Source organism: Schistosoma mansoni, chromosome 2 (assembly GCF_000237925.1).
Source record: "Schistosoma mansoni strain Puerto Rico chromosome 2, complete genome".
Lineage (NCBI taxonomy): Eukaryota > Metazoa > Platyhelminthes > Trematoda > Strigeidida > Schistosomatidae > Schistosoma > Schistosoma mansoni.
In genome coordinates, this window is record NC_031496.1 from 25663831 (window position 1) to 25677959 (window position 14129).

The following is a 14129-nucleotide window of genomic DNA, read 5'->3' on the forward strand; positions in this document are numbered from 1 at the left end:
AGATCTCCTACGAAGAGTTCAAACAACAGTATCATGTTTGATGTTTAGGATGGCCAACTTACTGTTTGATAAGGTACATGTCATATTTCCCTACTTTCCTAAACATCTACGCAAAGGGTAAGATAAGAAGCCTACTTTCGACCTAAGCATATTTACTGACTACAGAAAACAATGTAGGGACAGCATAGTATTACATGGGAGCGAACTCATAGGTCATTAATCGACTGTTTAGGTTTCAGTTTCTTATTCTTTAAAATAATGTTATCGTCAAGACCCTGCAAAGATGTTAGATTACATGAAAACAATTGGCTTTTCTGAAACAACTTAGGCATACAATAATACTGTTACTGTCTGCTGCAGAACATGAGACACTAATCATATCAGGTGAATACTGATGATTGTAGCGGTTAACGTCCAAAGCTAAATTCTTATTTAAATTTAGTTAACCTGACATTGCGAATACTTGAATCAGCTTAACGTTTCTGTTGATTTCACTACGCATTACACCCAAGACTCTCACTCAAACAAGAGTCCCAAAGGCCTAGATTGTTTAGGCAAATCAATTAGAGTTATTATCGCTGTCAAATACGCAGTGCTCCTCACAGGTTAACTTTAAGTCTTAGACTGTACTGAAAGTTTCTTGCACACCCTAATATTTACAAGCTATAAAGGTCTCTTGAGGCTACTTCAAATCTTGATGCCCGTAAAATAAGTGTATATTTCGCGCCTATTATAAGTAAAAAACCGCAAAGGCGTCCCACAAAATAAGCATGAAAGTAACGTACAGTTTTAAGATTTCACTGACCTTGACGAAAGTTTCATAGGATTAAACATAGACCACTTTGTGACCAAGTATTGAGACCGTCTAGCAAGACCTCATTTACTTCACAGCTTGGAATGCGGTAGACCAAACCAATCAGCAGCTCTTTTCCCCTGAATTTCAGGCGGCAGCTAAATAATTTACACGTCACGCTCTCATTGGATACACTGTTGATAATGGTAAACGGAATAGTATTCCTAATGAATAGAGCTACTGAAACTCCTTTACGCTTCTGTATTACGTCGGCTCTAACTAAGATAGAACCTTCAAAATCAAGTCCCATACTGTCTGTAGGTTGCGACAGCCAAGTTTCTGTGACCGAGATTACATTCTGCTTGGTAGAGTCAATCCGTACACTTGGTTCTGATAGCTTGTTGGGCAAGCTTAAGGCATTTGTGTAACAGATTCGAAGACTATTTAAATGGCTTCATGCTGCGCCCACGGTGGCTTCGGCATCATCCTCTGTCAAGACCACACAACCCGAAAACTTACAATTTTTAGGTCCTTTTCGACAGGATATAACCTAAGTTTTATTTCGTTTACACGATCTGTGAACTACATGTTCTTAAAGACAAAAACTATGGAGTCCTTTAGTTCGGGTCCATTCTATAGTATTAAATCCCTTTCATTGGGATGTTTAAATACTACTTTAGGCAGCCTGGTTTGATTATGTTTTAAGTTCATTTGGCTACCTAGTCTATAAACCTTTAGCAAACCGACTCCGAAGATATCTTGGTGCTTTAGTTGATTTAGTAGCTGTTTTATCAACCCAATGTCATACTCAAACGAGTTTTCGGTTCTGAGCTTTCACTCTTCTTGATTCTATGAAAGATAACTGACCTGTCCCTATGATCGATCTTCAATTTCTCTGCTACTTTTATGGGGGGTTGGCTTTCCTTTAATAGCACTATGTCGATTCTTGTTCTCAGTCCGTACCCATTCATCAACTTTCGTTGGAGTGGCAACCACAGTCGCGAAAAACACCGTGGGATTCCGGAAGATTATAGACGACTTGGGCAGTTAGGTTGTTTTTTCTGCTAGCTACCATTTAGAGGACGGGAGATAGAAGAAACTTCCTTTTCTGAGCTTTTGTTCCATAGGGACCTCTTTGAAGTTCGTCTTTATCCCTTTGATCCATATTAGCCAATGACTAATGAGCTTATTTGAGGTTGTAGCTGTAAATAATTCCCCAAAATCAATAGCTCTTTAAGTGTTCGACATTGGATGCTCACCACATTGTTTTAAGTGGACTTGTTTAAGTGAAGGCGTTCGGTCATGCATCCGCACCAGATCAAGTTATGACTCAGCGTGGGAAACAGCTTCTACGTTCACTAGCCAGATTAGAGTAACCGCTTCTCGATATATTGATAACGTATCAAATATATCTTTCCAACCTCATAGCATCTGACTTCTGATTTTAATCAAGTGGGGGACGATTCGAAGGTGTTACTGGTTAATAGTTGTCAAACTACAATACCGGTCGTATCTTCAAGGTGACTTTACATAAATTTGTGCATCGACAGAGAGAATACCCGTATGTGCGAAATATATTATTCATTCACCCGATGCTGAGATTGTGTTCTGGACTCAAGTGGAAGAACCAAGTGAAAAATTGCCATTTTGAGGACCAACAAGGATTAACAGTTAACGCAAGGTTGTTGGTGTTGGTTGAAGTGTCGTTGGTTTATCACAGAAAAATTTTAGGATTATGTGCAGTTTTAAAATATAGTACGGGAAACACATTATTCGGATGCAAAAATGTCTCCCTCTTCTCACCGTCAAAGCTCTTGCAGCTCATTTTTATTATCGCAGATTTCGTAGGGCCATAAGTGGACTTTGTTCTTGCGTAATTGTTCAGTTTTCTTCGTAGTAGGATTTCTCGGTAGACAGTAAATCCAATTCAGGGCTTCAAACATGAGTCAACGAGGTAGTTGGCATGATAACTCAACGTCAATATCATTGGTTAGCTATATCCCGCTAGACCATAAGTAGTCGTAGTTTTACAAAATGTCCTATCCTGGAAACATGGTTAGATTGAAGTTTTCTTCCAACCATCATGTTTGATAGTCAATAACTTGACCCTCCCTCCTTTTGTGATGTTAGGCTCTCTTATGTTTGTGGAATGCATGAATTTTGCTTCAACCTAAGCTCCATGTTGCACGCCCTGTTGGAATAAACTGTCCCCACCAGTTCCACGTTACGAGCGAATCGGATAGCAAAAGCTTTTATATTGGATTTCCATTTAGTATATAACACTGCCATAAAGTCAACTAATGTACACAAGTTATGAGATACTGGCCAGATTACACGTGGTCTAGGGATGGTAAGGATAGATAACAAGCCAAAGAGTATGAAAGAAGAGTTTAGGTTTGCCACATTTCAGAGTAGGAAAGTAAGTAAGAAAAAAAACACATAAGAAGGGACTCACAATGATTTAGGATATAATTAGCTTCGTGTGATCTCATATCGCTGAGCAGCATACACAGGGTTAGTGCGTCATCTGTCTACTTGAAACAGAAGATAAGAAAGAATAATAGCACCTCACAGGAAAAATAACGCGACCTGAAAGATAAGAGTCATTCGGAGTCTGGAATGTAAGCATCAGGGGGTGCCTAATGATGAATAATAGGGGAAGGAAAACCACATGTATTATCATTTGGTCATAAACATATGAATGATATTGGGAGTCCGCTATATTCATGCTCGGTCTAGATATTAGGTGGTTCATAATAAATTGCCTCAGTGTTGGATTGGAGTTCATGAAATAGTTGATGAGGCTTTTTAGACTTGGGAAATAAGGTTATTAGTCTTTTAAACTTGGTGATAGTGTCACAATTACGGATAGGTATTGGCGGCCTGTTGCATAATAAACTATACGGCAAGGCATTGGTTTCTGGTATTTACAGCTAGTAGTTTATATGCTTTGTTTCTGTGTCTGTAGGCAGAGTCATGGACCATGACTGAGTGGGAGGCTAGAAATGAGAGAACATATGTTACTAAGTAGAAAGTTTTCAATGTTTCTTAGCCCACGGTGTCATAAAGATTCTAAGGAGAGGTGCTTACATCTAGTTGTGTAGTCGAGAATGGTGTCACATCTTAAGAGATGACGTGTGAAACATTTTTGGACATCTACTCTTATCTTCTCTGTGATGTTCATGTTTGTGCAGATAAATGAGCAATATTCAAGGGAGGGTGGTGTACATCTTTTGAAGAGGGTAGGTTTAGGCCCTGTTTTGAGGAAATTATTTATCATGAAACCCACTATCCGTCTAGATTCGGAAAATAATAAAGTAGACATGTTCTTCGAAGTGAAGGCTTCCTGTGTAATTGATACCTAGATTGTGCACTGATTTGAGTGTCGGAACTTGACAACTATTAAAGTAAAGTAGTAGTTTGTGAAGATGCTTCCCAAACACATGACCCTACACTTGTCGTGCTTAAATAGTAATTGCCAATTTTCTCTCTAGTTAGTAAGGTCATTGAGGTCATTTTGAATCCGGGATACACTTTCAACTAGAGCTTCAGGCCTAAAGCTGTTTATTATTTTGAGATCATCAGCGTATACGTATGGTTTCTCAAGTTTCATGGTGTCACATATATCGTCCATGTACATAAGAAACAAGAGTCGACCTGATACACTCCCCTGGGTCACTCCACTAGTTATTAGTCTTAGGGATGAGAGACAGTCATTGTACTTTACCATTTGTCGACTTTCTCTTACGAATGGAGCATACCATGAACACAGTGGGTAACTGATTCCGAAGGATTTGAATTTGACGAAAAGCCTTTTGTGTGGGACCTTATCTAAAGCTTTCTCAAAGTCTAAGGATAGAACTGATACAAGGAGTCCGTTGTTTCGTTTCGGAGTTATATCATTCAGGTAGTCTACTAGGCATGTGTCGCATGACATAGACATAAAAAACCCATGCTGGAAAGTCGAGATGAGATTATTAGTCAGTAAATGTTGAACTATCCACGCCTTACATACTTTTCCCATCACTGTGGATACCACTGATGTTGTTCATGGGCCAGTAATTTTCAGCATTTGCTTCAGGTCCTGTCTCAACTCTAGATATGAAATGTGTAGTTTTCCAGGCAGTAGGGTAACACATTCAAGAAAGCGATATCTTAGACAGTTTAGGTAAAACACACATATCATCACCTCCACTTTTTAGCATGCTAGCTAGAATGCTATCTGATTCCTCAGTGTAAGGGTACTTCAGCTTACTAATTGCCTAAGAAGTGTTCTGTACATTGGAGTATACGTTAGCAATGTCATAGGAAGGTACTAGGACTAGTTCTAATTCATTTAGTGTTTGTTCGCTAGTTGGTGAGGTGTTCACTAAATAGTTTCGCAACAAGTAATGGATCTTCGTATACTCGTTCGTCCTTAATAAATAAGTTTCCTTCCCTCGATTTTGAACGTTTAAGCTTATCTTGAGGGAGTTTGGTGAGTGCGGAAGAGTCGTTGTTATGTTCGATAGCACGATCTTCGTGTGCGGCCACTTTTTGAGCACATATTTCCTCTGCCTTGACAAGTAATTCCGTCATCGTAATTAAAGAGGAAAAGTCACTAAGGTTGTGGAATCGAGTGTAATGTCTTCAAAGACGTCTTTGTGTAGGAACCGGTATATAGAGACGTTTAGAAAATGAAGGTCGAAGATATTACTGGTGTTGTGATAGAAGGTGCTAGTTAGTGTTTAAGTATTGTTTACAGTGAAGAAGGTTCCCCAATAAGTACTTCTTAAGCAGTTTCGGAAGTTTTTCCAGTAAGCCACGCAGTAGCCTCAAGAATTCGTGACAGTTCTAAGTTTATTGGTCGTGGTTTTTATATCAAGGCTACAGATGACAATAAAATAGTCGCTACCTGGAAATTATTTTTCAGCATACACATCATTGCGGGTGAGGCCACTGGTTAAGACTGATTCCAAGATATTTTGATGTCTCGTAGGGTTACCGATATATTGAGCCCAAGCCCTAGATATTCGATAAAATGATTCGTAATGTTTCGGTGCCTCAACTGGAAACCAAGAAATTTCAGGCATGTTGAGGTCCCCACAAATAAGCTTGCTTGTAAATGGTAGGAATGAGACTAGTTTGAATACCTCTGACAATATTGCTATTTCGCCTGCTGATGCTTTAGGTTGATCGTAGACACGTCCGAATAGTAAGAAAACTGAATTTGACGGCTTCAGAACAATCCACACAGTATACTTCCGTTTCTTCATCCTTATTATTCTTATTAGCTTTATGCAATATCATATTGTTGGTGCAATATAGAATTCTCAGTACGAACTTTAATTCTGGCATATCACACAACAGTGCATTTAAGCTGGAGTAATCGTAAATAGGGCATCTTTCGCCTCAACCTTTCATCCTATCACTTCGACACAGGAAACAGTTATCAAGAGATATATTTAGATCGGAAAAATTACAGTTAGTCTATACTTCAGGTATCACTGTAAGTGATGATTGATAAGGGGATACAAACAGGGCTAAATCTGCCTTTTTATTGCAGATCGACCGGGAGTTGATAAGACGCATTAAACAAATGACTATTAAAGTGCTTGACAGTATCTTAATTAAAGGAGTTATCATAACACTCAGGGGTGTGATATGAGTTCAAAGTGAGGAATCAGTCGTTCTTCAATAGCTCGTTTTTCCGATAATAATAGTTAGAAGTGAAATTGCCTGGAGAGTTAAACTATGAAGCAGGGGTGGGAATATTGTGTGATTGAAGTTGTACTGGAGAGTTGAGTTCATATTTCTCGTACGATTTGAACTAACTTCGGCTAGATGCCTCGTCAAAAGTATCACTAAGAGCTATATCATAAGAAAATATTGTACGTGCTAATTGTGCAATGTACTATTATTTGTATCTCAGTCCTGATAATAGGGCTCGTAGCTTGGGTTAAAGTTACTTACATTAGTGTCAGCTAGGAGAGGGTTTACTTTACGCAGTTGGAAACTGTAATGACCGTTTTTACATGTTGAACCCATTCGTATTTGACAGGTTGGTACCATAGAATGTGAGAAATTTTCGTTCTGAGAGTAGAGACGATTGTGGTCCCGTGGATTTGCGATATGTTGTGGGGTGAGAAATATATTATCACCATATTTATCAATAGTTCTAAGCCTTAGTGGAAGGTTGATACGGTCATTATTTCGATATTTTTCATTAGTTTACGTGTTTAACGGTTGGTTACTCAAGTACCCGCCACCAGTTTCGCTACTTAGAGAGGTCGAGGGTTGGTTACATGGTATCAGTGGGGTGGACTTGTTTGCTGTTGCTGGAAGAACCATCGAGAAGTTGGGTTTAGTCTTATGTATTTCCTTATTTGATTTTGTGGATTTCGTCTTTCCATTCTTCTTTACTAGAGATTGAGAGTCCCTATGAGATGAATCCATCTTGTCTGATACCTTAGGAAGACTAGTTTTTAATTGATTAGGTTTAGTTGGTTGTGTGTCGGCATATGGCTCATAGTCATTTACTTCACTACGTGAACAGACTGGATTAGAAATGTCATTATGTTACTCAACCAGTTCTTCGGTCGTTCACAATAATCGCCGAAAGCCCAGTCAGACACTTCTTGCACGTCTGTAGAATTATGTTTTAGTTTGGTATTAGTACATTCATCTTCGTTACTTTAATAATAGACCAAATCCCAAAATTGTAGATTTGTCGTGATGTGACTACCTAATCTGTAAGATCTTACGTGGAAGTCACATCACTCTATACACTGTACCAAACGTCCAGCATCATCGCTAGCTTAACTGTTCCACCACACCAAAAACCTGAATTTTACTCATGTCTCCCACATTTTATGGCCACATCTCCCTCCTGTGCAGCGAAACGAGCAAACTACTTGCGTTCAGACCTACTAAAAGACACTAATTGGACAACATAATTTTTAGTAAAGGCTTACTACTCAACCAAAGCTCCTAACAAACCTGTTTATTTGAAATTTAGCCACTTTTACAACAACCGTTTATCTCTAAGTACACTCACAGTTTTTGTATTGTTTCTACTGACTGATAATTTCTTTAAATAAATTGAGCATTGGGTAGATTGTTATAAATAAATTGAGATATTACAAGTATATTAATTAATTTATAATAATTTCTTCGTACACAATTACCTGCGATATTTATAGTTCAATGCCATACATTTACGGTTTCTTACCATCTTTAATTTGTAGTCAGTTCATAAATACTATTGAACGTTCAAGGTGGACCTGGGAGTTTTGATTTCATTAATTCTGACCAACAATCTTAGCTATCCAAATATTTGATAAGTATTCAATTCTAAATTTTAACTGTAAGTAATATGTTACCGCCGCAATCAATGGATATCTTGTAGTGCTTTGCTTTGTTAATCGTTTACCTCGATAACCGTTATAATACAAATCTTAACGGTTCATAAAATCAGAAGGCAAAGAGAAGCGCCACTTATAGTTTTTCGGGACAAATGACGCAGGCCAGAAAGTTATAAGCACATGAGCAAATATCAACGAGCGAAGCAAAATGACACGCATTGGAGATGGCGGGTAAGCCAACTCACTCTTATCAAGCGTTAACCAATGTTTATAGTCAGATAAGAATAAGTTACAGACATGTGATGAACAGGATAAGAAGTGTACATACACATACGCTCACATAAAAAGTAGTCAGGGTTAATAAGTGAATAATTAATAAGTTCAAAACGGGACTCATGATGGATAGGTAAATTGGCCTGTTCAGAAGCTAGAATAAGGTATATGAGCCTAACATATCAACCGACACTACAATCTGGAACATTCAACTTTATTTTTTAGCAGTCATTGTTATGTGAAATGCTCATATCCAACAAAATATTTGGGTATAGACTTTATATTCCTAACTAAATTTTGAAAACAACTGCATTCCCTTTGATTATGTTCGTACACAATTCGACAATAATCAACTCTGAAGAAAAACTAGGGGTTTTCTAATTCGATCTTGATGGATCTGCTTCACTGGTCTGTTGACCCATTGGGTTGAAGAACCCACCACTCTAGATATTGCTTATTTCAACTGCTTGATTGTCTGTCGACCCTTGTTTTGGCTTCCGAACAACGACGAACTCTTGTCCTAGTGGGTTCACTGATAAGACACGCCAGATCCGAAGGTTTCTAACTTATTATTCTTTGTATTTTGAATACTACTATTTGGATTTGTGGCGCCACTGTATCATGAATTTTATTGAGATATTGATTGAAAAGAACACAGTCAAATCATTTATGAACGAGTGAGATCTTTAATTTCTGATAATCACTTTCAAACCATATGCGAAAAAATTACCTGCACAAGTTTATAGAAAAAGGACGGCACTAGATGCGCGGACGAAATGAACAGATTTAAGATAGCTCCATTTGAGCTTATGCACGAAATCTACTCATCCATATTGCTTTTAAGGATTCTTTCATTATAACTGGTGCCAGCTTGTAATTAGAACTTTAAACTCTCATTTATTATAATGCACTTTAGTATGTAAGAGAGTATCAGTCATATTAAAGCTACTTACACACTGTAATCTCATTACTTATTATTGTTAGCTGTTTAATAACTAAATTCTTTTGATTGGTTTGTGAGCCGCTCAAGGCCGTCAGTACAGTTTAGTTTTACCTGGTCTTCTTTTGATAATCAACTGCTGTTTCCTTCCACTTCTTACCCACTTATCTATTTTAATTGAAATATAATTCCGATTATGAACTGACTAATCCTTGATGAAATGTAATTTGATAATTTTATTTGTGTCAAGACATAACGGGATTTTAATCTGGCTGGTTGCGGTAAGCTCATGCGCGTTAACCAAGAAGCAATGTTTCTGCGTAGTTACCCATACTTGTAGCTATATTTAAATGATAATACTTAACATCCATGTAATGCAGTATACAAACTAAAAGAAAATCTTTATGTATGAAAACCGGGATTAACAGAATGTAGAAAAAGTGAGTTAATGAAGCAGACATTGTAGGATAAATACATAAATCTAACTTGTCATATTTCAAGAAACGGAACCAAAAAGAGAAGTAAGGATATTGAAATGAACGACAATGGAGTAGGCAATAACATCGTATACGAAAAACAAATAATGGGTTCTCAATAATTATTGTACAAAAAATTCCACTGTTAACGTAAACCTCTTTGTAATAAACAATAAACTAGATACATATAAAATACTATATCTGTCTACACTGAATAGACCATACATTGATCCCACTCATACACCTATCACAAACATAATAAACCCAATCAACTGTGTAAGTCAAATTATGAACGAGTAAAGAATGGTATATTGATTGAAAATGTTAAGGAGGGTCTCATTTAAGTGAAATTTGTCAAATGGATAGATTAGTTTGATGCATGTTTATTTCGGCTCGTCCTACGATGATTCCAACTGGTAAATATGCATTTGTGCTGAGAGGAAGATGCATGAAGAGAATTGAAACTGCAAGTTTTACACGTTAAAGTCAAACGTATATTAGAAACAGAGAGGCAACAAATATACAACACATAAACAAAAACAACCTCAACATTTACAATAATAAATGCAGAAGATAATGTTAAAGAGCAATTTCTGTGAAGTATACATGAGTTATCGATAAAATGATATGATACACGTGTGTACTTGTTGAGTTTAGAATTTACTACTAAAAATAGACAGACTTTCCCGACTTGTGTATGACATTTAATACAATATTTTAATTGAGAAATAGAACAATGCAATGAAAATACAATGAAATATCACAGTTTTGAAAGGTATGTCTGTTCATAAATAAATAATATCATTATTGATTGCCGACCAATACACGACTCATATTGAATGGAAAATCTCTACTATGCATACGTCTAGTTGCTTCAATTAAACTTATTTCTCTCTGATCCAATTCAACTTGACGTTGTACTTCTAATGTTGCACCTAATGGTTTATTTATATATTTCGGTGCTGGAGTCTCTAACACTGGTCCAATCACTTTCGAACCAAATTGAATTACTCGTTTAGGAAATAATAATCTTGATTGAACATTTAAAAAATTTTTATAATAAGTAAAACCAGTGATCTGTTATAATGGAAAAATTAAAGAATAAAACGAAAATATGTAACATTATCTAAAAACTATAAATTATGTTAACATGTGTCTAAATAATTAAGTATAACCCAAATCTTATTCTTTTTTTGGTTAGCATTTTTTAGCGAGTTAGTTTCCTACGGGAAGGGGTCGCTAACCCCATGTCCAACCCTCCTCCTTTATCCAGGCTTGGGACCGGCAGTAACCCCAGAGGGGCTCCAGGCGGACGATCTAGACTTCGCAGATAATCTGGCTCTTCTATCGTACACGCAACAACAAATGTAGAAGACGACTAGTGTAGCAGCAGTGGGTCTCAACATACAAAAAGGAAAGAGCAAGACACTGTGATACAACACAACATGCATCAATCGAATTACACTTGACGGAGAAGCTTTGGAGGATGTGAAAACCTTTACATATCTGGGCAGCATCATTGATGAACACGGTGGATCTGATGAAGATGTGAAGACGCGGATCGGCAAAGCAAGAACAACATATCTACATTGAAGAACATCTGGAACTCAAAACATTTGTCAACCAACACGAAGAACAGAATTTTCAATACAAATGTCAAGACAGTTCTACCGTATGTGGCGGAAACCTGAAGAACTACGAAAGCCATCATTCAGAAGATACAAGTGTTTATTAGCAGTTGTCTAGGCAAATACTTCTGATTCGTTGGCCAGACACTATCAGCAACAACCTACTATGGGAGAGAACAAACCAGATTCTAGCGGAGGAAGAAATCAAGAAGAAGCGCTGGAGGTGGATTGGGCACACCTTGAGGAAATCACCTAATTGCGTCACAAGACAAGCCCTCACATGGAACCCTCAAGGCCAAAGGAGAAGAGGAAGATCAAAGAACACATTACGCCGAGAAATGGAAGCCCATATGAGAAGAATGAACAACAACTGAATAGAACTAGAAAGGAAGGCCCAGGGCAGAGTGGGTTGGAGAATGCTAGTCGTCTGTCTATGCTCCATTAGTAGTAACAGGCGTAAGTAAATGTTATTTTATCATCAGGAAGTTGAAAAATAGTTACTGATTAGTATATTTAAATTATTTTCTGATATATATAATCGCCGAGTGATTAGTGTTGAAGTAAGACATCAAGTTGATGTCGATGAAAGTTAGCATTATTTAGTAAAGTTATGAAGTAGGATTGGTCAAAGAAAAAGTTAGGGAAAATATGTCATGCATATGTCCAGTTATAGTTGACTTTAAGAATTTTATGATAAATTTACTAATAAATGAAGACTGTGTCAGTTAATACAAGCTATATCGGAAGGCATAAGCTACATGGTTGTTACATATACTATATATATATATATATATATATATATATATATATATATATATATATATCAGTCAGTCAGCTACAACGTAGGACCAGGCACATATATGCATCGGTCCAAGGACCAGGCACATATATGCATCGGTCCAAGTTGCCATACCTCGTTAGCACAACAAGATCAACACCGGATTCATAGTAGTTAATTATAGGTTGTATATAAGGATATAGTACAGGAAGGAAGAGAGATATGAAGCAATTTTAGTCTCAAGGTTTAAGGGAAGATAAAGAGTGTATACACCTACGCCATTGTGATCGATTCCGAGCCATGTCACACAGAGTCTCCAACCATTGGTTACGATAGTCACGCGGACCCCAACCAGGTAGTCTGCATCTGCCAACATGGCTCAGACTAGAAGTTAGTGACTTCAAGCACTGATGCCATGTTTTGGTTTGGCCGCCCCTAACTCTCTTCCAACCGTCCCCAATACTAGTCATCATAGCGCGTCGTGGTAATCGGTGTTCAGGCATACGTAACACATGGCCCAACCATCTCAGTCGATGAAGATTCATCACCTCATCAACTGATTTACCATCGTTCCTTAATACCCTGCGTCTAACCTCACTATTACTTACCCGGTGATCCCAGCAGATGCGAGCAATATTTCTAAGGCATCTGTGGTCAAATACTAGTAACCTACGAGTATCTTCTACTCTTAATGGCCATGTTTCACAGCCGTAAAGTAGAACAGAACGAACTGATGCGCAGTATACTCGTCCCTTAATTGATAGACGGATATCTCGTCTTCGCCATAGGTGACGTAAGTTGGCAAAAGCCAAAAGAGCTTTTTGAATCCGTACAGAGATTTCGTCAGACACCAACCCATTACGGCTGATCAGACTTCCAAGATAAGTGAAGTTGTCCACGCGTTCGACTACTTCACTCCCTATCCTTAGTTCGGGTGTTGACGCAGGCCAGTCCTGGAGTAACAATTTACATTTGGATGGGGAGAAACGCATCCCAAACATCCTGGCATTATTACTGAGTTCCAACAGAAGACTCTGCATTTTGAGAAGATCAAGAAGAGAAGAACAGAAATTAAAAGCAATTTGTGTGGAAATCCAGGAACAATGAAGCCTGAGACAATTGAAGAACATTTTGCAAATAGAGTATCATAGTATGGTTTTTGCATTTTACCAAGTAACGTTGTAATTTGTGCAAAATATTTAGTTGGTTGTCCTCATGTGTGTTGTCATTCACTACATTTGGTGTCGCTGCCAACCAATAGGAGGAAGGGTGCTGTTCTGCGGACGCCGCTGCGGGTCTGGAGTTGAGGTGCTTGTTTGGCCAGTCTTGTGCGGAGAGTTGGCGTCGAGTAGAGTGTTCTGGCGTGGCGGCGTTGGCTGTAGCGGGTGCTGTTGACGGAGAGGAGCAGTGGGAAGTGCGGCTGCTGGATGGACATCGGATGTAGATGGCTCAGCAGGCCGGTGGAGTATGGATGTTGAACGTCCCAGGTGTCGGGTGCATGCGGATGTTGGTGCCACGGCAGGTCGACCGAGCTATGGAGGTCAGCGCGCCACACACTCGACATTCTCACGAACACTTTGGCACAGACTGCAGTGAAACAAGAAAGTGGCATGGCGAGCAGAACCACCGCATGAACGAATGCTTTAAAGGCGGACGAGTGTGGTGTGGTCTACTTATATCCACATAAGTAGTATATGGTGGTGGGTCAGACATGCAATTCCTCTTGTCCTTTCCAAACTGTATCTGTATGTGCTTCCGAACGATTTTCGTATTGTAAAGGTAAGATGTTTTAATTAAAATGTACAATAATGAGCAGCTGTTTATTATTATTATTATCAAATGAATTGTTTGTTTCTTTTGTTTTTACCCTCATTATGGTCTGTCTTATCAACTGAGAA

General features: G+C 38.2%; 1 protein-coding gene across 1 annotated transcript in view; it reads right to left on the bottom strand.

The window, feature by feature from the left end:
- Window positions 1–10629: 10629 nt before the first annotated feature.
- Smp_124650 (hypothetical protein) overlaps window positions 10630–14129 on the bottom strand; it is a gene marked incomplete at both ends in the record, with an annotated part of 17036 nt that continues 13536 nt past the window's right edge. The window contains one exon of the mRNA XM_018796207.1: window positions 10630–10902. Coding sequence (XP_018650443.1) covers window positions 10630–10902 — 273 coding nt within the window. The remainder of the gene's footprint in view (window positions 10903–14129) is intronic.